This window comes from Garra rufa, chromosome 14 (genome assembly GCF_049309525.1).
Source record: "Garra rufa chromosome 14, GarRuf1.0, whole genome shotgun sequence".
In the NCBI taxonomy this organism is placed as follows: domain Eukaryota; kingdom Metazoa; phylum Chordata; class Actinopteri; order Cypriniformes; family Cyprinidae; genus Garra; species Garra rufa.
Window position 1 is genome coordinate 25,616,697 of NC_133374.1, and position 25,155 is coordinate 25,641,851.

Below are 25,155 nucleotides of genomic sequence, written 5' to 3' on the forward strand. Positions count from 1 at the left end.
AATACTTTTTTAACCATACTACGATTTGGGACATACTAATTCTTTTTTCGAATACTATTTAGTACGGATAGTATGCGAATTGGGACGCAGCAATAGGGTTCCTGTGCGCGGCGTCTTGGCGCGCCTCAGTGAAAACAGCGAGCCATTGCTTTGACGTCACGGTGATGATGATGATTGGAATCCGCACGGCGAGTGTAGTGCGCGTGAAGCGGCTCCTGTGAACCTCAGTATGTTGATGCCTTAATAACAAGTGTTCAATTTACGCGCCAATTGCAGGTAAGTGGAAATAACTTCACCGGTTATTCCTTTCTCCTTCCAGATGCTGAGACTGGCTACATAAATGCGTATTACTTGGTGAAAGTGCTGCGAGAATGAGTTAATTTTGCGTTGAGGATGCAACTTGTTTCTTGTCTTTAAAGATACAGCACGCACCTAAGTGTTCGTCTATCCTGCATGCTCATTTCTGCTTTCTGGACACGTAGACTTTGAGTGTTATAAAAATGGTTTCGTTTATAAACTAACCTCTGGAAATGTTGCTTAAAACAACTTGTCAATCAGGTGCATTTGCGCTTGGCAGCGCAGTAAAGACTGCGAATACAGACTGTTGCACGGAGGAAGCATGACTGGCTTCGCTGTCTCAGATCTGTTGCTTATTCTGACATATTTAGCAAGCGTAATATTAGCGTAAATTGAATATAGTCAGAGATAGAAAGGCTGATAGATGGATATATGGTTCTGATAAACTGATAAACTCACGGTTTCAATATATTTGCGTGATTTGAGGGCTGAGAGGTTAGGAGTGTTCAACCTTTTCAGGTTGGTCATGAAGGACAAAGTGCATCCGTACCTTTTTTTTCTTTACATCGTTTTTATTAAGTGAAGTGTTTAAGCTTTTTAAGGCAAAACTTGATGCCTTTATTGTCTGAAATAGGCGCAAAATAAATAAACAAACAAACGAAATATAATCTCGAGGTTTGACTAAAAAGCAGAATGCAGTATTTATGCTTCATATGTTCATGTTGTAGATGTTTTTCACTTTATTTATTGAGGTTATGTTTAAATAATACAATAACAACAACAATAATAGTAGATATGAATAAATATGTGACCCTGGACCACAAAACCAGTCTTAAGTAGCACGGGTATATTTGTAGCAATAGCCAAAAATACATTGTATGGGTCAAAATGATCGATTTTTCTTTTATGCCAAAAATCATTAGCATATTAAGTAAAGATCATGTTCCATGAAGATATTTTGTAAATTTTCTACCATAAACATATAAAAACTTGATTTTTGATTAGTAATATGCATTGCTAAGAACTTCATTTGGACAACTTTTAAGGCGATTTTCTCAATGTTTAGATTTTTTTGCACCCTCAGATTGCAGGTTTTCAAATAGTTGTATCTCAGACAAACATTGTCCTGTTTTAACAAACAATACATCAATGAAAAGCTTATTTACTCAGTAAGACGTACTGAGTAAATAATAAGAATCTCAATTTCGACAAATTTACACTTATGACTGGTTTTGTGGTCCAGGGTCACATATTAAATGTTAATATTACAGACAGACCCATAATCAGTTTGACAGATGTTGGTACTTAAATATTAAATAAATGGCACTATTTGTTGAGTCCAAAAGAGATTAAGTGGAAAACTGTGAATGTGGATTTTAAAAACTGGCTAAACTGTTTTATCAGTCTATTTGTAATAAATATTCACAGGTAAAGTTTTATATTTCAGTGTGTTATTTGAATACACGATTTAGGCTAGCTTTTTACATAACCAGTTGTGCTTCAGTGAGACTTTACAAAATGCCACTAGTTAAACTATCATTATTAGATATTAGTGCCAGAAAAAAAAAATGTTATTAAGTAATTTATAACAGCTTTTAGACAGTTAGTCTTATCATTTTTATAGTGCAGCAGTATGTGTCACAATAGATGTGTGATTAAAATGTCACTCCTGGAGTGAGTTTATATTCTTCTCCAGTGCTGGAATGTTCCTGAGTGCTAGTACAAAAGGTAAAGGTACAATTAAAACAAATTATGTTTCTTGCCTGAAGAACAATATCAGAAATGCAAGTTCCTCTCAAGCATGTGCATAATGCCGTCGGTTCAGTTTCACCTGGCAGCTTTCCACTACTATCGCTGCGATTGCGTAACATTAAGTACATGTTGTGACGATTAGCTTGTGCCTCTGTACAGAGGTTCAACAACAACAACGCCTCTTTGACTTTTTTCTCAAAGCACTGAGTTAACCTGTTCGAGTGATGATTAACATGACCTGTGCAACAGAGATGAATGAACCGAGCATTGAACATCTGACGTAGTCTAATTTGAACTCATTCTTGTTTTTGTGGCATGACTGAATGACATTTGCAGGAGCACTTAAGGAGAGAAGCAAATCCGTGAGATGGTTCGGTAGATGCCGATTTAATGGATTTGACTAAAATGGGTGCGATCCACCTCCAGAACCCCGGCCACCCCACATCGCTCCTGCAGAAGGCCAACCAGATGCGCCTCTCTGGGACATTGTGTGATGTGGTCATCATGGTCGACAGCCAGGAGTTCCATGCCCACAGAACCGTGCTCGCATGTGCTAGTAAGATGTTTGAGATCCTGTTCCACCGCAACAGCCAACATTACACTCTGGACTTCCTCTCACCAAAGACCTTCCAGCAGATTCTGGAGTACGCCTACACCGCAACGCTCCAAGCCAAGCTGGAGGACCTGGACGACCTGCTGTACGCCGCAGAGATTTTAGAGATTGAATACTTGGAGGAGCAATGTCTGAAGATCTTAGAAACCATTCAGGCGTCCGAAGAGAACGACACGGATGTGAACATGAACGAGAACGGCGGCGAGGACGCCGACGACCGCAGGATCAAGTACCTTAAGAGCACATTTATCTCTAAAAAGCATTCCATACAGGACGCCGGCCATCGCCATCGTTTGGCGCTGGTCAGCATGGTCGATAAGAGATCTTCAGAGTCCACCCAACTGGGTCTTTCAACCGTGAGCCCGACTAAAGCAGCCGTCGAGGGTCTGATGAGCATGGGACAGTCTGTCCTCCAAGGAAACATGGCCCAGGGTTTCCAAAACAACCTTGGTAGCTCATCTTCTTTACTAGATAAAATCAAAACTGAGATGATGCAGGTAGACGAGGACTACCAACACGAAGGCGGCTTCCCCAGGAACGGCGAAGGCGGAGGTGATTCCAGGCAGCACCGGGACACTCCTGGAACCCCGACTAGAGGTAGCGTCATCACAAGCGCCCGCGAGCTCCACTCCGCTGATAGTTCTGCTGATTCCCAAGGGGACAGCACCCAAGCGGGTCTGGTCAATATGACTAGTCTGGCTGATAGACATTTCGCTTCGCTGTGCTCCATCCCCTCCAACCATAAGAGCGAAAGCATGCTGCCCTTGCCTGTGTCCATGGCCTCGTCGCTACATGTGCCCTCCTCCCTGGCCATGTCGATGGATTTCAGTGCCTATGGGGGGCTGTTCCATCAGAGCTTGATTCAGAGGGAGTTCTTGAGCAAGCTCGGGGATTTCACAGCGAATGTGAAGCATGAGGTCCAAGCCCAGAAAGAAAGATGTGAGGTCTGTGACATGGAGCTGCCTGATAATGAAGCTGCTGAACAACACAGGTGAGTGAAATTATGCGGGGCTTTCCTGATGGTTTGATATTTATACACTCTTAAAAATAAAGGATTCAAAAGGGTGTTTCTCCAGTGATGCCATAGAAGAACCGTTTTTGGTTCTCCAAAGAACCTTTCAGTGAACAGTTCTTAAAAGAACCATTTTGAAGAACATTTAAAAAATCTAAAAAACCTTTTCTGTGTTTGAAAGGTTCCATGGATGTTCAAGGATCTTCATTGAACCATAAATTCAAATAAAGAACCTTTATTTTTAAGAGTGTATAAAGAATAGAACCTAAAAATTATTATTCACCTGTATAACTTTTTGTTCTGTGGACCTGCAGAAAGAGAAATTTAGTAAATGTTCATGATGCTCTTTTTGAGTGATGGGTAGAAACTGCTGAAAAGCAAAATAAATGTGTTCCATACAACTAGTGAAAATGCACATATTTAAATTTTGTCAACACAATCAACCACAAGGCACTTAGAAACCAGTGACATTTGACGGCATTGATTAATATGTGTAACTTAGCAATGTTTTAGTCTTTTTCTTTTTGTAGAGTTTCAGATGACTTGAAACATAGTACCAAAATCATCTTAGGGGCCATTCAAACAAAATGTGTTTTTGCTTTGAAAAATGTGAAATGCAACCAACGGAATGGAAAAAACGCAAGATTTCAAAGATACGATTTATAAAATTTGAGGTCATTTTGACCTGAGCATTGGGTTTTTAGAATGCATGTCATGCCTGAGACACTGCAAAAGATGCCGGACGTGAGCACAATTGTGAAAGACATTAATCTTACAGTATGTTGTTCCAAACCCGTAAGACTTAGGTTCAACTTCGGAACACAAATTAAGATATTTCTGATGAAATCCAGAAGCTTTCTGACCCTGCATAAACAGCAACGCAACTACCACATACAAAGCCTGGAAAGGTAGTGAGAACATTGATAAAATGTGACATCAGTGGTTTAACCATAATTTTATGAAGCTACGAGAATACTTTTTGTATGCAAAGAAAACAAAAATAATGATTTTATTCAACATGGACTATTTTAACGATGTCCTTACTACCTTTCAGTTGCGTTGTGTCAAAAATATCTTAATTTTAAGATGAACGAAGGTCTTACGGGTTTGGAACGACATGAGAGTGAGTAATAAATGACAGAATTTTTATTTTTGGGTGAACTATTTCTTTAATGAGGATAAGACTTTCTGTTTAAATATAGTGTTTTTTTTTTTTTTTTTTTTGCTGTTGTTCTTCAGAAGAAAGAAAGTGGACTTTTTTGGGGTGAACTTACTCTTTAATGCACTTCCTCAGGCTGGTTGAGAGCAGTGCCGAGCAGGTTGGAAACATCTGCCAGCTCAACACACCAAGCCTTTATTTGATTTGTAGAAGGACAAGGTCTTCCTGTGCAGAAAAGAAGGGCTCCTTAGTGCAGCTTGACCCTGACCTTCCCTCCATAACCCCTGGCTCCACACTGTCAAAATGATCGGCCAGGAGCGGCTTTGCTCAGATAGACAGATGGATTTGAAGCTCAAACAACCAATAAATATTCATCAGGCATGTTTGTGCATTTTTGTTTTTGCACAGAATGTCCTCTCGCTTTCACTTGGTGCACACCCAACTGGTGTTACACCATATGTCAAAATAAAATATTTACTGCTGTAGTAATCCATTTTTGTCGGCAACCAAAGGCCATCGTTATTTCAGTTTTATTGGTTTGGGCTTGACCGATGACCGTGCAATTTAAACTTGGACTCTCAAACAGTAGGTCGAGCTTTATCTGTATTTATCAGAGTGGAAGATAACCCCACACTGCTCTCCTTAGTCTCTGTGGTGAAGATGGTCTGATAGTGACTTTAGCCTTCTGTCAGACACAGATAAAGTGGCCACACGTTGTGTGTATTGCAGCACACCTGATACTCTTTCATTCATTCCCACAAATGCTGAACCCAGTGACACCGACCCGGGTTTCCTGTCTGAGGCCTGACGAACATATCCTATCAGATGTTCTCCGTTCCAGTGTGGCGCTAAAACACATGATGCTTCTTGTTTTGGCCGGAACTATGTATGAGAAAAGGCATTAAAAATTCAATTCGACTTGAATACACCTCTTTTATGCTGAAAACTATCAGAAAAAGTAGTACTTTGGCATATTGTTGTTGCTTACAGTAACATTTTTGCAAAATTGTTTATTAATATGTGACCCAGGACCAAAAAGCTGTCATAAGGGTATTTTAAAAATACTAAAAGCTGGATGAATACTCTTTCCATTGATGTATGGCTTGTTAGGATAGGACAATATTTGGCTGAGATACAACAATTTGAAAATGTGGAATCTGAAATATTGTGAAAATTGCCTTTAAAGTTGTGAAAATTAAGTAGCAATGCATATTACTAATCAAAAATTAAGTTTTGATATTTTTACAGTTGGAAATTAACAAAATATCTTCATGATCTTTACTTAAAATCTTAATGATTTTTGGCATACAACTCTATTGCTACAAGTATACCCATGCTTTTTATGACTGATTTTGTGGTTCAGGGTCAACAAAGTTGAGATGGCTGTGCAGTAACCACATCCAGACAGTAGGTCAGTAGGTTAGCCAGTCACTAATATTTGTTCATAAACTCAACTCGCCCTTTTCTGGTTTGTGAACAGTGACAGATGTTAAGATCCGCCGACATCTGACTTGCACACAGGGCGTTATGAAAGCCCTGGGGCCCCACGGGGTCATTGTGGTCATGGCGAGGCGACCCAATACCAATAACAGTTAAACTTTTGCCCCAATTGCGAGAGGCCCTCAAAGTCGTGAATCTTAACCCAAATGCACCAGCCAAAGCATTCCCAGTCCTCTGGAACGACTTTAAGCGCAACCATCCGTTTGAAATAAACGCAATAGCAGCGGACGTCACAACAGTCGTGCAACAAACACACTCTCCTCTGGATTAAGACCTCTGCGAGATCCGCTGTGCTTGGTCTCGGTCCTGTCATGCATGTCATTTCTGCCCCGTGGTTGAGCTGAGGAATGTGCTGCTTTCCACTGAGTGGGTTTAATCTGCCGCTGATGTGTACTCACAATCCACCGCGGGCGGCAGGGAGATGACTGATGCGTGTAGGGGCTCTGGGGACACAGATCAGCTCCGCTGCTTAGGAATCCCTGGAAGCGGGAGATCCTAGAGCAGTCGCATTGGCCCTGCCGCTCACGGCTCTAATTAGATCTTTTGTTATAGAGCAAACACAGAGAGATTGAGAGACAGAGAGAGGTCAAGAAAGACAGAGGAAATAGAGCTAATAGAGCTACTTCCTGTAGCTTGCAAAGCTGTATATAGAAAATCAGCTGCATTTTCAGCATCATTACTTTTAGTCTTTAGTGTCACATGATCCCTGCTTAAAGGGATAGTTCACCCAAAAATGCAAATTCTGTCATTAATTACTCACCCTCATGACGTTCCAAACCCGTAAGACCTTTGTACATCTTCAGAGCACAAATGAAGATATTTTTGATGAAATCCAAGAGCTTTCTGACCCTGCATAGACAGCAATGCAACTGACATGTTCAAGGCCCAGAAAGGTAGTAAGGACATTTTTAAAATAGTCCATGTGACATCAGAGAAGAAATTGTTGAATATAGTCATTATTTTTGTATTCTCGTAACTTCGTAAAATTAAGTTTGAACCAGTGATGTTGCATAGACTATTTTAATGATGACCTTACTACCTTTCTGGGCCTTGAATGTGTCAGTTCACACAGAAACGACATGTGGGTGAGTAATAAATGACAGAATTTTCATTTTTGGGTGAACTATCCCTTTAATGTTTTGTGTAAACCATGATACACTACCATTCAAAAGTTATAAAAATGAACACATTTTTTTTTTTTTACTCAGGAAGGATGCATTAAATTGACCATAAGTGAAATTAAATGCAGTTAATATCACAAAAGATTTCTATTTCAATTAAATGCTGTTATTTTGACCTTTCTATAGACCTTAGTCAGGTTAGTGCCATATTTCATTTGTGAAATGAATGAAAAGAAGGCTGTGAGAGATAGAAGTACAGTGCGTTCAATGGATTGTACTGTTGCTTTACAACATACCAATTGTTCAGCTGACTTTCAGCAGACGAAAACTCCATACAACTTTTTTGAAAGTTGTGAGCTGGTGAAAATTACTTCTATACAGCGTTTTATACAGAGTTCCATTTTCAAGACTGTAAGTCTAGCCCTCACAGTCTGGCTTTCTTTATATTAAATATGCAGTCAAACTGGACAAAAAGTCTATTCATCAAAGATCCTGGGTTCCACAGAAATATTAAGCAGCACAACTGTTTTCAACATTGTAAATAATAAATGTTTCTTGAGCTTCAAATTAGCTTATTAGAATGACTTCTGAAGGATCATGATCACTAAAGACTGGAGTAAGATGCTGAAAATTCAGCTTTGCATCACATTAATAAATTACATTTTAACATAAATTAAACTAGGAAACACTCGTTTCTTAACTATAAAATTATTTCACAATTTTAGTATTTTTATTGTATTTTTCATCAAATTAATTAATGAGAAAATTGAGATTTTGTAAACACAAGAAACTTCTTCCAAAAACTTCCCACCCTAAACATTTGAATGACAGTGTATACATAGAGCGGTTCAATAGTAAAGAGACCGAAGCACAGAGATAATGAGTGTCTTTCACATGCCAGGCTTCAGAGCTCATCTATTGTCTTCTCAACTGTTGCTTCAGGAGATATTTTGTTTACTCAGCCTCTCCCTTTATCCTCTGGTTAACTACAACAGCAGCCCTAACTACATACCACTAGTCCCCTGAGAGGACACTGTATATACCCCTTCTGAACAGGAAGTTTGGAAGACCTGATTGTCATCTATGTTGAAATCTGAGCTTCTAATAATAACCAATAATGTAAGAATGGGCAATAAGAAGAGTAAAGTTATCTTTATCTGATTTGACACTTAACAGTGAGTTTGTTGGAGTTACCTAATACAGTTTCATCCAGTGTTATTTTTGTAAATATGTTTTTTTTAACTTGAATACAATTTTTGGTCTATATTTGATACACATTTTTACATTTTAATCCATCCCTGTGTTAAACTATTCTATAATAGACTTGTAGATAGCTCTAGTGATAGATCATGAATTTACTGAAAGATTAGTGTGACATTTATAATGATCCACAGTGTAGAAGGGGCCAAAGAAAACACATTGAGCCCATTAATGGATAACCCAGCCTCCGGAGAAGATATGTTTTCAGAGAGCATTGCCCTGGTCAAGCTTCATTAGCGCTTCAAGCCCTTCCTGTCCCACAAGACTATGGCCACCCAGTGATCTTTAAACCTCTGTCATCTCCCGGACCTCTGGAATCCAGTTGGTCAAGACTTTAAGCCCTCTAGTATCTTTTCACCCCAAAGCCTGCTATCAGGCAAAGACAGGACTCTTTCAGCCCTTATCACGGCTATACAGGTCAACTCTTTAGGGTCGGGTCAAACTGCTGACCTTTGGCGCCCTGAGGGTGTTTTTTCTTCTCTTTCTCACATTGTTCTAGTGTTCAAACCCTCTTTTGTGTGTTTGAGTGTGTGTGCGCCTGTTTTCATAGCTCTGGCTTCGTAGCTTTGGGGGTTGGGTGACTTATTGATTGGCAACTCTGGGATTCAGCTGAAAACAGTGACTTTAGTCACAGTTCCTAAACTCTAGCGTAATATGCCAAAATACAAACAATGCGTCTCAAACCTTTGATCTCGTTGGCTCGGCCATATGTTTTGCTGTCTGTTCACTTGTAACCCAAACTCCTGATCAAAGTAAAAGGTTAGTTTAGTCTTTGGATGATGACTGGTAGCCTGCATTTCACACTAATTCCATCCAGTAATGTGGCTCTTGTGCTAGAGCTCTGGTTGGCTCACTGAAAGAAAGTTTACTAAGAGTCAAAGTTTGCATCCTATAGTGGTCGCTTTTTTCATGGGCTTACGCAAGAATAGCTGCATTCTCATTATATAAGCTTGAAGAAAATGCAGAAGTACACAGTATTTGGGCTACATTTGGCCTTTAAATCATTCACAGTCTTACAATGACATCCGAAATGAAGGATGATTATTTAATGTAACAACTCATAAAACTCAAGCAGTTCAGTGTTTTTAGAATTTATATGTTATGTTATCAAAATCATTTTATTAATCAGCATTTTTGGCTTGTTTGCCAGTAAAATGTCTAAATATCCTTGAAACGGTTAATTTTCTTGAAACAAATTTACAAAAGTGTTCAATTAAACATTTTTCTTACCTATAAAGCAAATAGTTTTTGTCTTGTTTTAAGCATAAATCACAATTAAAATTTAGATTTTTACTTTCAACTCAAGATAGTGTTTTAAAATAAAGAGTGCATCTATAAGTTATCTTGTTTTAAAGATTTTAAAGAGTAGATACTCTTTTTGTAGATTAATATTATAAAAATGTATTAAATCATCTAACTATCTGATAGATTAGATTATAGATAGAGTGTACTGTAGTGTATATAGACAGATAGATAAAGTGTATATAGACATAGAGTATAGACAGCGTATGATAGATAGATGTGTATCTATCTAGTGTATATAGGCAGATATACAGAGTATAGATAGAATATAAACAGAGTATAGATAGATAGAGTGCATATAGACAGACATATAGATAGATAGATAGATAGTGTATATAGACAGAGTATAGATAGAGTGTATATAGACAGACAGACATATAGATAGACATAGATAGAAAGATAGATAGATAGATAGATAGATAGATAGATAGATAGATAGACAGACAGACAGACAGACAGACAGACAGACAGACAGACAGACAGACAGACAGACAGACAGACAGACAGACAGACAGACAGACAGATAGATAGACAGACAGACAGACAGACAGACAGACAGATAGATAGATAGATAGTGTATATAAACAGAGTATAGATAGAGTGTATATAGACAGACAGACATATAGATAGAAAGATAGATGATAGATAGATAGATAGATAGATAGATAGACAGACAGACAGACAGACAGACAGACAGACAGACAGACAGACAGACAGATAGATAGATAGATAGATAGATAGATAGATAGATAGATAGATAGATAGTGTATATAAACAGAGTATATATAGAGTGTATATAGACAGACAGACATAGATAGAAAGATAGATGATAGATAGATAGATAGATAGATAGATAGATAGATAGATAGATAGATAGATAGATAGATAGATAGATAGATAGATAGATAGATAGATAGATAGATAGATAGATAGATAGAGTGTTTATAGGCAGATAGATAAAGTGTATATAGACAGATAGGGTTTAGACAGCGTATGAAAGATAGATAGATAGATAGATAGATAGACAGACAGACAGACAGACAGACAGACAGACAGACAGACAGACAGACAGACAGACAGATAGATAGATAGATAGATAGATAGATAGATAGATAGATAGATAGATAGATAGATAGATAGATAGATAGATAGATAGATAGAGTGTTTATAGACAGATAGATAAAGTGTATATAGACAGATAGGGTATAGACAGTGTATGATAGATAGATAGATAGATAGATAGATAGATAGATAGATAGATAGATAGATAGATAGATAGATAGATAGATAGATAGATAGATATTGTAATAAATTACTCCTTTAAAGTAATATCATACAGTAGATAATCCGTTGTACTGAGTGAACCCTAAAATGTAATGTTTGATGTCTAAAGTTTAGAAACATATCCAGATAAGCTCAAAGGTTAAGTATTCAGTGTACTATCAAGGCCACTGAGTCAAATCTAAACTGTAAACTGTTTGTTTGCACAGTGTCACACTGACCTTGTGTGCGACACGTAAGCTTACCTGGAATCTGAGTTTAATAGAATGATAATATTTGTCGAGAGGCCGTGATTCATGGTGCCCCACTAAGTAGCTACATTTTCGATACAAAATTATAGTATATCATCCATGGCAGCCATCACACTGTTGTTACACCATGTTCCCAGACAACATTTGGCAGCTTTTCCAACCTGCACAACAGCGTCTGAAGCTTTCAAGACAGAACTCTGTGAAATTACCAGCAGCAATCTTTCAATAGACCTTCAGGGAAACACAGTCAGCTGTGAGGGTGTACTCGTGCTGTCATAATGGCACTGGCCTCGCTCACACAAAGCCGTCAGGTCATTGAGCATCCGCTGCACGGGCAAATTGAACACTTCCCAATTTGCAGGATCTTTCCTGTTTCCCTCTCTAGCCTTGCAAGGAAGAATGTCACTGAACCCACTGCCAAACATGGTTTAAATACTGTATATGCAGCCTGTGACACATTTTGTTGAATTAGTTGTGGTATTTAAGGCAAGTGTTACTATCTCTAATGCTTCCTTTGAAAAAAGGCTATTCAAAATGTAGATGAGTTTGTTAGCTCATCAGAACAGGTGTGGAAAAAATTTCCTCTGGAGTGAATGGGTGCCGTCAGAAAACATGATGTTTTTATCAGCTGTTTGGACTCTCATTTGACGGCACCCATTCACTGCAACCATTGGTGAGCAGGTGATATAAGGTAAAATTTCTCCAAATCTGTTTCCATAAGAAACAAACTCATCTGCATCTTCGATGGCCTGAGAGTTAATACGTTTTCATCAGATTTTCTTTTTTTTGGTGAACTGTTGCTTCAACCTTAAATCATATTGTAGAGTTGTGCTGTTCAAAGTGATTGGACTTACCTTTTTTGAGTGGCAAATGTAATTCTTTTCAATCAGAAAGTACTTTACTATTACTATTTCTATACTTGTACTATATCCACTATTAAACACTACCTAGATGCTCTTTGGATTTTTTTTTTCTAAGTACCATTGCGCATAAATATGATAATGTGTGTCACGGTTCCAGTTGACGCATCTTGATAAATGGCCATTTGTTTGTGGGTTCGTGTGAAGTGTTTCTGTTTTCTCATTCATGCTTCATACGGTTTTCTCACACTGCTTTAGGGAAGACTTCCTTTAAAGCCGCCTCATTGGTAATTTGGCAGTGCTCTAGTATCCGATTGCACACATCAGCCCCTGAATTGCTCTCTCAGTGGGAAAGGTACTCTAGCAGCTCAGCTCTGGCCTGCCATTAATCAAAGCCACTTCCAGTGGCCCACTCCAGAAACACAAGCGCTTACCCTGTCTCAAACAGACAGCTCGACAATTTGTCTCCTTAGAAAAAGTCGACATTTTAATGCCTGCATTTTAATAGGAATGTATAACAGCGGCTTGTAGAGACAAATGGACCATCATCTTTACAGATTGGTTTTTCTCCTCTAACCTCGTCTGAACCGTTTCGTTCGGGGCAGGTGTACTTAAATCGACCGGAAGATTAAGTTTTAACACGTCGTGCTTTCAGAGGTTCGATTTCCATGTTGATTTAACGTTGATCTGACTTTAGGATTATTTAATATTCTTTTGTTGCTGTTCGTATCCACATATCAGTGTCAGATACTTGAGCTCAAACTAGACTATTTGAATAATGCAGTGAGTTGTCATGATGTTTTTTGTCTGTCTGTTTGGATTTGCTTTGACAATGACAGTTGTTTTGACTGGGATCGAGACGAGTAGTATTGATTTTCCTATCATTGTTCCATTTACCAGGTATTTCTCCTTGTCTCAGATCAGTGTTGTTCAATCTTTCGTGTCTTTCAAGTGGACAGAGGGAATGGGATTAATGGGCGGTTTCTGAAAGATGCTCTTGTTACAGCGCAATCAAACTGCTATGGGTTTGAAGATACATCAATTAATATTAGCTACTTACAATACCTTTTTTAGATGAAAAGTAAATGCTCAATTGTGTATTATCAGGAGCATTCACATTATAGCTGCTTGTAGCAGAGACATGCAAACCTGACTAGTTGGTGGGTTGACTGTTCCACAGAAGAAAGAAAGTTTGGAGCAACAGAGTAAATGATGATAGAATTTTTGTGTGAACTGTCCCTTTAAGGACATCCATCAGACCCAATCAGACACTTTTTCTTATGAATATAAATATAATTACAGCTGCAAGCAGCGATGAACGGGCCCTCGCCATCTGCGCAGTTGCCATCCCGGTATCATCAGGAAAACGGTGGCCAGTGGGCACATGCATTCACAGTAACCTTTAAACCACCCTCCCCTCTCCCTCCTTCTCTTTCTCTCTCTCTCTGTCTCCCCCTCTCCCTGCACTCACTCTAACACTCAACACACACACCCCCAAATAAAAGCAGAGTGAAAAAAAGATGTCTGATAGCTTTTAAATTTTCTTTTACTCAGAGAGTTTTGTATATCTGTGAAAATGAACTGTTTCCTTAGAATGACTAGTTCTCTGTATGAAACAAGTTTTAAAGAGTTTGGATGCTGCACTTTAAAGATATAAAATTACTGAAAATGGAAAATGAAATTCTAAGCATGTTATCTGCCTCAAAAAGACAGAAAACATATTTTAGTGTATGTTTTTTAAATGTGCCATGGCAATAGTATTTGATGCATCAGGGACACCTTTACAGATTCTCATTGGCCGTGTTTTGACATTATTCTGATGAAGTTTGAAGAAAATCGAGTAAAAATATATTGTTTATTGTTTGTTCATGTTTGTTAATGCATTAACTAATGTTAACAAAAGAGATCCTATTTTAAATAGTTACCAACATGTTTTATGATCTACAACCATTTTAAATATTATTTTAATGATCTATAAGCATCTGTGAAATAATTATAAACAAATATATTAAAAATAAATACATATTAACTTAGTTGATGTATTTGTTTCTCATTCTAATTAAGTGAACTGAGCAGTATAGTGTCATACTTATAAGATTTTTATCCTATCAGTGAGAATGTATATATGTATATAAATCATATAATTTTTCCTTTAAAGATTAAAAAAAAGATTTTAATGCTCTTTAAGCACCTATACAAAATAATTATGTAAAAGTACACTCACAGTACAGTACATATCAACTGATTCTATGCATTATTATCATTCTTACACACTGAGAATGAGCTAAATAGCATTAGAGGTCAAACGATTCCTTATCTTATGAGGACCTCTAGTGTTCATCCCTGGTATTAGAGCTTTAATCTGACAAACATATATGACACTTTTAATGTTTTTGGGGCCTCTGAGCATGATAACATTTTGAAACTACACGTGTTTCCTAAGAATTTCTTGTTCTTTATATGTAAAAAGTTTTGATGAGTTAGAATAATGCAATTTAAAGATTTATGGAAAAACTCTTCATCTTTTTTACTGTTACTTTCATAAATCGCCACATCAACACCGTTCAAGATATCCCAAAGCCGTTCACAATTTAGCATCTTCAGTATCTTGGCATCATGTCGGCAAAGTTTGGTGTGAACTGTCTGATTCTGCTATGAGTGATATGAATTTATTCACAGCTATATTTTTCCAAAAATCCACATTCAAATCAAAATAGCCGACTTCCTGTTGGTCGTAGCTAATGGGTGTAAATTAGAAAGTCCGGCTTGATGAGACCAATATACCAACCGAGTTTGATGTCTGTAGCTACAACTAACCCTCCAACTTTGTCAAAAGGTGGCGCTATAGAGTGTCTCCTCCACGCCCATTTATGAACTTTTGCCAGTGTTTTACTATCATTAATATTGATGTGTGTGTTGAGTTTCATGAAATTCTAAGCATGTTATCTGCCTCAAAAACACAGGAAACAAATGTTACAGTTTGACACATTGCCGCGGCAACAGCGTTTGATCTATCAAGGACCCCTTTACAGATTCTCATCGTCTGTGTTGGGATATTATTCTGATGAAGTTTGAAGCAAATTGAGTAAAATTAAGAGGCTGATTTAAAAGCGTTTTGCGAACAACACACTTCCTGCTGCCAGTTGGTGGCACTATAACTTTGACTCATAATAGTCACATCTCTGTGATCGGCATCAGACGACAAACAAACTGCTGAAGTTTGATCTAAATCAGGCAAAGTGTGTCAAAGTTATTAGACACTTCCTGTTTCTCATTTCTTGCCATAATTTGTCGCCCCGCCACGGCCAAACCGTTCGAGATATCAAAAATCCCCTGGCAATTTTGCGTCCCCAATGTCTTGAGGTCATGCTGACCGAGTTTGGTGGCCATCGGTGGAAAGGCCTAGGAGGAGTATTTCAAATTCCACAGTCTGATTTTTCCAAAAATCCACATTTAAATAAAAATAGCCAACTTCCTGTTGGTCGTAGCTAATGGGTGTAAATGAGAAAGTTGTCCGGCTTGATGAGTCCAATATATGTACCGAGTTTGGTGACTGTAGGACAAACTAACCCCCCAACTTTTGTCAAAAGGTGGCGCTATGGAGCGCCTGCTCCACGCCCATTTATGGGCTTTTATCAGTGTTTAACTGTCATTAATACAGATGTGTGTGTTGAGTTTCATGAAATTCTATGCATTTTAAGTGGCTCAAAAACACAAAAAACTAAAGTTAAAGTTTGACACGTTGCCATGGCAACATGATACAAGTTATCGATAACACCCTTCACAGATTCTCATCGGCCGTGTTTTGACATTATTGTGATGAAGTTTGAAGCAAATTGAATAAAATTAAGAGGCTGAGTTTAAAGCATTTCGAAAACATCACGCTTTCTGCTGCCAGTTGGTGGCGCTATAACTTTGACTCATAATAGTCACATCTCTGTGATCGGCATCAGAGGACAAACAAACTGCTGAAGTTTGGTCAAAATCAGACAAAGTGTGTCAAAGTTATTAGGCACTTCCTGTTTCTCATTTCTCGCTATAACTTTGTCGCCCCGCCACAGCCAAACCGTTCGAGATATCAAAAATTCCCTCGCAATTTTGCGTCCCCAATGTCTTGAGGTCATGTTGACCGAGTTTGGTGGCCATCAGTGGAAAGGCCTAGGAGGAGTATTTCCATTGCATGCACTTTTTAGACATCCCTGAATATCTCACTTCCTGTTGGGTGGAGCCTATAACATAGAGTACAAAAGTTGTTTGGCACAGTGAGATCTATATGTGTACCAAGTTTCATATTAATACATGTAAGTATGTGTGCGCAATACATCAAGTTTTCTTACTGTGTTCCAGGGGGCGCTGTAGAGGCCCTGAACCATGCCCGGGTCCCAGCCTCTGTGGCGTCCTGATGGCCGCAGATTCCAATGTGCGTGCAAATTTTCAAGAGTTTTTGAGCATGTTAAGGCCCCCAAAAGTGCCCAGAAGGTTGAAAAAAATAAAATAAGAATCCTTAGAAGAACAATAGGGCCTTCGCCCATTCTTATTCCTAAATATAAAACTGCTAAAGACATACATTTCGGGTGTGATAATAATTGTCTTACAGTTCATTACAAAAGAGGTGTTTTGATGGCCCTTTAAGGGGATTCACCAGAAGAAATCAGACACTTTTTCTTAAGAACATTCACACTAGCGTCAAAATTACAGACCGCAATAGCAGTCAGTACTGTTTAAGAATCTGCTCAACAGTGCTCAAATGTCAGTGGGAAACTACAGTAGTTTACACAGCTAACATTAAAATAACTGCTAGATGAAATGCATCAAGACAATTTTTTTTTTAATTAAGCTGCAAACCTAACTAGTTGGTGGGTTTACTAGTGTACTAATTTCGCTTAAAGAGATAGATCATGCAAAAAGTAAACTTCTGTCATCTACTCACCATCACCAATTGTACATGACTGACTTCCTTCTGTGAAAAGGTGAACACAAAAGAAGATATTTAAAAGTTGTACAAGTTTGGAGCAACAGAGTAAATAATGACAGAATTTCCTTTAAGGACGTTCACCAGACCAAATCAGACACTTTTTCTTAAGAACAGTTACACAGCATGCATTAAAATAACTGCTGAATGAAATGCATTAAGACTCTTTTTTTTTTTTTTTTTTTAAATAAGCTGTTTTTAAATTAAAAAGTTTTGATCATTTGATAATGCAGTGCTCATGTCGTGAGACACTGAAAAACAACAGCAAGACCTTAAAAAACTGCTGAAGACATACATTTTGGGGTGTGACAATAATTTTCTTACAGTTCATTACAAAAGAGGTGTTTTAATGGCCCTGAGGACATCCACCAAAAGAAATCAGACACTTTTTCTTAAGGACGTTCACACTATTGTTGTAAAACATACCGCGATTCCAGTCAGTACTGTTTAAGGATCACAACAGTGCTCAAATGTCAGCACAAAATGGATGTTTTTAAAATTTGACAACAGTAGTTTACACAGCATAAATTAAAATAACTGCTAGATGAAATGCATTATGCCCCTTTTTAAAAAAAAAAAAAAATTAAGGGGCAAACCTAACTAGTTAGTGAGTTGACTAGTGTACTAATTTCTCATAAATGGATAGATCATGCAAAAAGTAAAATTCTGTCATCTACTCACCGTCACCGAACATACATAACTGACTTTCTTCTGTGAAAAGGTTTAATTTAATTAAATTTTATTCTTTGTGTTCCAAAGAAGAAAGAAAGTTGTGTAAGTTTGGAGCAACAGAGTAAATAATGAAAGAAATTTTGTGTGAACTGACCCTTTAAGGACATCAACCAGACCAAATCAGACACTTTTTCTTAAGGACAATTACACAGCATACATTAAAATAACTGACGAAAAGAAATGCATTGAGAAAACAACAGTGAGACCTTAAAAAAACTGCTAAAGACACACATTTCGGGGTGTGACAATAATTTTCTTACAGTTCATTATAAAAGAGGTGTTTTAATGGCCCTTTGAGGACATCCACCAGAAGAAATCAGACACTTTTTTTAAAGACGTTCACACAGCATACATTAAATTAACTGCTGGATGAAATGCATCAAGACATCAGTTGTTTTTACATTTGAAAAGTCTTGGAAGTTGATAATGCAGCGCTCATGGTGTGAGACACTGAAAAACAACAGCGAGACCTTAAAAAACTGCTAAAGACGTGCATTTTGGGGGGTCTGGCGACAATAATCTTACATCTCATTACAAAAGAGGTGTTTAGAGAGCTACAGAGGTAATGCTTGAATTGGATGAAGCAAAGCATGCTGCTTGATACTACATCTCTTTAAAAGCAGCATTATATAGCAAAACAAACCTCAATAATCTGCTAGTCAACCATTAAACATCTGCATTAATGCAGTTCTGTTAAAAAGCTTGGTTTATGCCATGTCATTATTGTACAGTGTTTTCAAAGCTTAGCAGCACAATAATATGTAATTTTCAAGCCACAAGGCAGCATTCAGGAAGATAACACTAGTATTTTTCCAGCAAACACTCAAATCTGTAGATAACGTCTGTTGGCTGCCGACAGCGGTGCTCAGCGTGTCCACTGCGGTTGAGTGGATATTGTTTATGGGAGGCTGGGCTCTGTCAGGCGGTCTATTTCAGACCCTGTGTTGTGGCTGCAAAGAGGGACGACGAAGCAGATGCTACAGATGCAGCTAAAATGCATTCTGTCTGCGCCCTCAACCGAAGGGCACATGACCTGAGCAAACATCCTTGGTCAAATAAAATGACCGTACACCTGACTCTTTGAATTCGAATAGAAAGCTAATTCGCTTCTGTTACTCCAAATGATCTTCAAGAGAATGTCCTGGAATGAATATTTTACCACGACCGTTCCAGGTGGTAGCAAGAGTTTGCTTTAATAGCTTTTTTCAAGGTGAAATAATATGCCCCTGTTCATAATGAGCCCGTGCATGTCTGGCAGCGCCCCGGTTGCGGAGCGGTGATAATTAAGGGCTCTATAGCAGGAATAAAGGTTACGTCTGCGGCGGGTTCGCTCGACTGCTCGTTGATGCAGCGCACGCGCCGACGGTGCGTCTGTGTGTGTGTGTGTGGCTGGAATTCACATGAAAGGACTCAGGCGAGAGAAGGGAACAGGAGTGGGCGGGGGACGAGTCGTTGATATGTACAGCGTGACTCAGTTAAACATACCGAACTGCCGGCGTATTTCAGGAGCATTTAATACGTTTTAATTAAAACAAATATTTAGAGCACGGGGACAGATTAAAAGGACAATCGGCATGTTTGACTTTGTCGGGCAGTTTTGGGCCCTTCTGGTTCACTGGTGGCTGTAGCTACTTCATTGAAATGGAGTGTATATATTTTAGGGTTGTGCCGATAGACGATAGTATCGTGTATCGACGATAGTCAGAGATATCGCCTGGTGTTGATGCCTTTGACGATAGTTAGACGATTATTATTATTATCCCTCAACAAAGAACTTAACTTTAGCAATGCAGCACAGAAAGTCTGTTCTAGGATGCTTCAGAAACGCATAGAGAGACCACAGCGCCTTAACGCACCTCGTGCAGTGAAAATGGGAGATTTTCATCATACAGTACGGTGGTAGATTAACTGATTCTAAAGGGAGTGTTATATTATATTAGCATTGCAGTCATTAGGATAACAGAGGTAGTAAAACCTGGTTCAGGCTGAATTAATTATGATGTATCATAATCAGTCTGTATATAGTAAACATAAACATTCACCTCAGTAACGTCTTTAGGCGTTCATTAGAATTACGATGCGATCAGATGACGCTAAACATACGCACGTGAATTACACGCACATCACTTCCGCATTCAATATGAACTGAACTACAACATCAACTGATGACAGCGGTCAGACATACAGCGGTAACATACTCGCAATATGACGGGTATAGAAAGATACATTCATTTACATTCTGGCACGCACATTTACAACTCACTCACTGACGATAGCAGAGAATGAAACCGAAAGTAACTTGAACAACTCCGGCAGATAGCGCTCTGTACACGCACAACTTAATCATATGCCAAAACGAATAAGGAATTTAGTGCATAGATAATTAATTAAATTAGCACGATAGTATCGTGTATCGGCGATCTCTCAGGCTGACGATAGGGCGATATGAAAATTGAGCATATCGCCCAACACTAATATATTTGTCCGGGTTCTTTGTGTACCTTTTCTCTGAGGCGTGTTTAATTTTTGATAAAACAAAGCCATAAATGTTTTCTCTCAAGCCACCGGGTCACTACGTCTGGACGGTAAATATTTCATAGCTGCGCTGAAGCTGAATGTTACGGACGTCGCTTTTGTAGACAAGCTCGTTGCGTCTCTTGAATCCAGGTCTAGGTTTATTTTAGGCATCAGATGATGATGGCATATGCTATTCAGTTCATTAACAGCTTTTGCTGTATTAGGCCTAATTGATTCAGACCTGCTTGATGAATATTTCGAGTGCCTGGAGTCTTTGAAGTATGTGCCCTAAACCTTTCACAGCACCCTGTCGAGTGTATCATCAAAATAAACTATGAGCCACAGACGCAGGCATGTTTAGAATATCAAGCGTGGATTTATCAAGCTGCATTCCTAAATAAAAAAAAGTGCTTTTTTAATTTTAAAGGAATATTTCATTTAAGTAAATGCTTTCTTTTTTTCATTGAACACACAAGGAGATGTTTTGGAGAATGTTCCAGAGCTTCAAGCTGATGTATACAGTTAAAGTAGATATTCATCTCCAGCATTTCCAAAAATGTCAGTAAAGTACCATAGAAATAGTCCTAAAAGTAGTCATACAAGACTTCTGCACTATATTTCTCTTGCAGCATAACTCTCAGATGTCATTCATGCACACATATATGAAATGATGAAAGAACACAATTTTTGAGTAACCTTTTCCTGTATGTCACTCAAAATGAGCAGTTATTATTGATTTAATGATTCCTATAGCACCGTATCTGTGTATATAAAAGCATCTGCCAAATGTGTAAAGTGTAACATACAAAAATATTACAAACACTCCAATAAAAAGACCCATCAAAACCCCTCCTTTCCTGGTAAAATAATAATAACCTTTCAAAAGTTAGCAAGTTTGCGACAGTTGAAAATAACATTTTCCACAAGCCTGTTAGTCTCTAAGTAACGCAATTTATTTAAGCTATAACATACTTTATAGCATATTTTAACATTTTTCAGTAAAATAAGTTAAATTAACTATGTATTCTGAACACCTCCAGCATATTTTATATTGCTTGTCATTGCTAAATAAACATAGAAATCAAACGTAGTTGCACATTATCATGTCTGTCAAAAACTTGGCTGACTGTCGGCTGGAATAAGTATAAATATCAACGTAACACACTCTTTAAATCGGCATAATTTGAGCATCAGTGTCTGTCAAAAAATAACATACACAATATACACTCATATGCTTTGTTTTCAAATTGGCATAATTTGAACATCAGTGTCTGTCAAAAAATAACACACTATACACATAAATGTCTATCAAAAATAACATACACAATACACTCGTATATGTTTTGTTTTTAAATTGGCACTTGAACATCAATGTCTGTCAAAAAATAACATACACAATATACACTCATATGCTTTGTTTTCAAATTGCCATCATTTGAACATCAGTGTCTGTCAAAAAAAATAACATATGCAATATAGACATTTTTCGTAAATGCGGTCACACCTGACTCTTAACCCGAAGAATGCTTTGCATTTCCGGTCTCCAGTGTTTCTAGTCAAAGTAGCATATATTCCGACCTGTTAATCTAATGCTAAACCTATTCAAACGTTTTTTAAAAATGGCTCTATAGCGCCATCACTTTGCAATGTTGCAATGACCGTCATTTGTCAGTGACTTACTCAAAGTTTAATGAGTATTCAAATCAGTTTTCAAATCAGCATCATTTGAACATCAATGTCTGTCAAAAAATAACACACAATACACTATTATTTGTTTTTTCAAATCAACATCATTTGAACATCAATGTCTGTCAAAACAATTAACACAATACACTCATAGGCTTTTTTAAAATCAGCATCATTTGAACATCAATGTCTGTCAAAAAAAATAACATACGCAATACACGCATTTGCTTTGTTTTCATATCGGCATCATTTGAACATCAGTGTCTGTGAAAAAATAAAATACACAATATACACTCATGCTTCATTTTCAAATCGCATCATTTCAATGTCAATGTCTGTCAACAAATAACATACACAATACACTCTTATATGCTTTGTTTTTACATCGGCCTCATTTGGACATCAGTGTCTATAAAAAAATAACACAATATACACTCATGCTTCGTTTTCAAATTGCTATAATTTGAACATCAATGTGTGTCAAAAAATAACATACACAATACACTCTTATATGCTTTGTTTTTACATCGGCCTCATTTGGACATCAGTGTCTGTAAAAAAAATAACACAATATACACTCATATGCTTCATTTTCAAATCTGAATCATTTGAACGTCAATGTCTGTCAAAAAATAACACACACAATATACACTCATGCTTCGTTTTCAAATTGCTATAATTTGAACATCAGTGTGTGTCAAAAAATAACATACACAATATACACTCATATGCTTTGTTTTCAAATCTGCATCATTTGAACATCAGTGTCTGTGAAAAAATAAAATACACAATATACACTCATGCTTCATTTTCAAATCGCATCATTTCAATGTCAATGTCTGTCAACAAATAACATACACAATACACTCTTATATGCTTTGTTTTTACATCGGCCTCATTTGGACATCAGTGTCTATAAAAAAATAACACAATATACACTCATGCTTCGTTTTCAAATTGCTATAATTTGAACATCAATGTGTGTCAAAAAATAACATACACAATACACTCTTATATGCTTTGTTTTTACATCGGCCTCATTTGGACATCAGTGTCTGTAAAAAAAATAACACAATATACACTCATATGCTTCATTTTCAAATCTGAATCATTTGAACGTCAATGTCTGTCAAAAAATAACACACACAATATACACTCATGCTTCGTTTTCAAATTGCTATAATTTGAACATCAGTGTGTGTCAAAAAAAAACATACACAATACACTCTCATATGCTTTGTTTTCAAATCAGCGTCATTTGAACATCAATGTCTGTCAAAAAATAACATACACAATATACACTCATATGCTTTGTTTTCAAATCTGCATCATTTGAACATCAGTGTCTGTGAAAAAATAAAATACACAATATACACTCATATGCTTTGTTTTCAAATCTGCATCATTTGAACATCAGTGTCTGTGAAAAAATAAAATACACAATATACACTCATGCTTCATTTTCAAATTGCTATAATTTGAACATCAATGTCTGTCAAAAAATAACATACACAATACACTCTTATATGCTTTGTTTTTACATCGGCCTCATTTGGACCTCAGTGTCTATAAAAAAATAACACAATATACACTCATGCTTTGTTTTCAAATCAGCGTCATTTGAACATCAATGTCTGTCAAAAAATAACATACACAATATACACTCATATGCTTTGTTTTCAAATCTGCATCATTTGAACATCAATGTTTGTCAAAAAAATTAACACAATACACTCAGGCTTTTTAAAATCAGCATCATTTGAACATCAATGTGTGTCAAAAAAAATAACATACACAATACACACTTATGCTTTGTTTTCAAATCGGCCTCATTTGAACATCAGTGTCTGTGAAAAAATAACACACAATACACACTCATTTGCTTTGTTTTTAAACGACATTCTTTGAACATCAATGTCTGTCAAAAAATAACACACAATACACTCATGTTTTGTTTTCAAATCTGCTTCTTTTTAACATCAGTGTCTGTCAAAAACTAACATAAACAATACACTCTCATATGCTGATACATAGATTTGTAAATCTGACAATTGATTTTCTATCTTGTCAGTTTTTAAGAAGATTAAGACAAGTATCAAAGTTTTATCTTTGCGGCACTTATGAGCTACTTGAATATAGAAACAACTCAACCAATAGTGTAGGTTTGGGGGCGTGGCTATTTGTTTGTTTGACCAATGGAAGATTAGGGGAATGTTAGAAATCTGTTTGAAAACAATCATTATTTTCAGTATTCTGTTTGGTGAGGCTAGTGGTGCAAAAATGACATATTTTAAGCAAATATATTTTATAATTTAATAAGTACATATGAATGTATTTTGCTATAGATTGTATCTATAATTTACTGAAATTAATGAAGCCATTTTCTCACTGTGAAGCACTTGACATCAAGGTCAAAAAAATATTCAGGTCTGTAGTGACTGTGTATTGTTACACCAGTTTAACCTATCAATATATGTTTCATCCACAGGAAGTTGCATGGTGGAGTGAAGACCTTTGGCTGTGAGTTCTGCGGAAAGCAGTTCCTGGACAGTTTACGACTGAGGATGCACATGCTGTCTCATTCAGGTAAACCCTCCCATAAATACCTTGATCACGCATGGATGTAGTCCCGATAAGGAAGAAAGAACAGATTACAGTGCCGTTGCACAAGTGATACGTGATCACTGTTGTGCAACAAGTGTCAGCCCCCTGTTGCCCTGTGTTTGTCCACCATGTACCGCACGCTTAACCTGCTGTAACAGATGGAACATTGCACTTCTATTAGTGACGCAGTGTTTGGTTATCCCCGTCTTCCCACTTCCCTTTCCAGTCTCATATGT

The 25,155-nt window shown here is 37.4% G+C and overlaps 1 protein-coding gene across 1 annotated transcript; it reads left to right on the forward strand.

Moving 5' to 3' along the window:
* Positions 1-155: 155 nt before the first annotated feature.
* zbtb16b (zinc finger and BTB domain containing 16b) lies at positions 156-24,942 on the forward strand. The gene is made up of 3 exons (XM_073817347.1): positions 156-276; positions 2,386-3,653; positions 24,804-24,942. Exons 2-3 carry the CDS (start codon positions 2,440-2,442, stop codon positions 24,940-24,942), a joined length of 1,353 nt encoding a protein of 450 aa, XP_073673448.1. The 5' UTR covers positions 156-276; positions 2,386-2,439.
* The last annotated feature ends 213 nt before the right edge of the window (positions 24,943-25,155 follow it).

Coding starts and splice junctions, on each gene's coding strand:
- zbtb16b (XM_073817347.1), top strand. CDS start 2,440: ATGGATTTGACTAAAATGGGTGCGATCCACCTCCAGAACCCCGGCCAC. Junction 3,654..24,803: donor GAAGCTGCTGAACAACACAG/GTGAGTGAAATT, acceptor TTTCATCCACAG/GAAGTTGCATGGTGGAGTGA.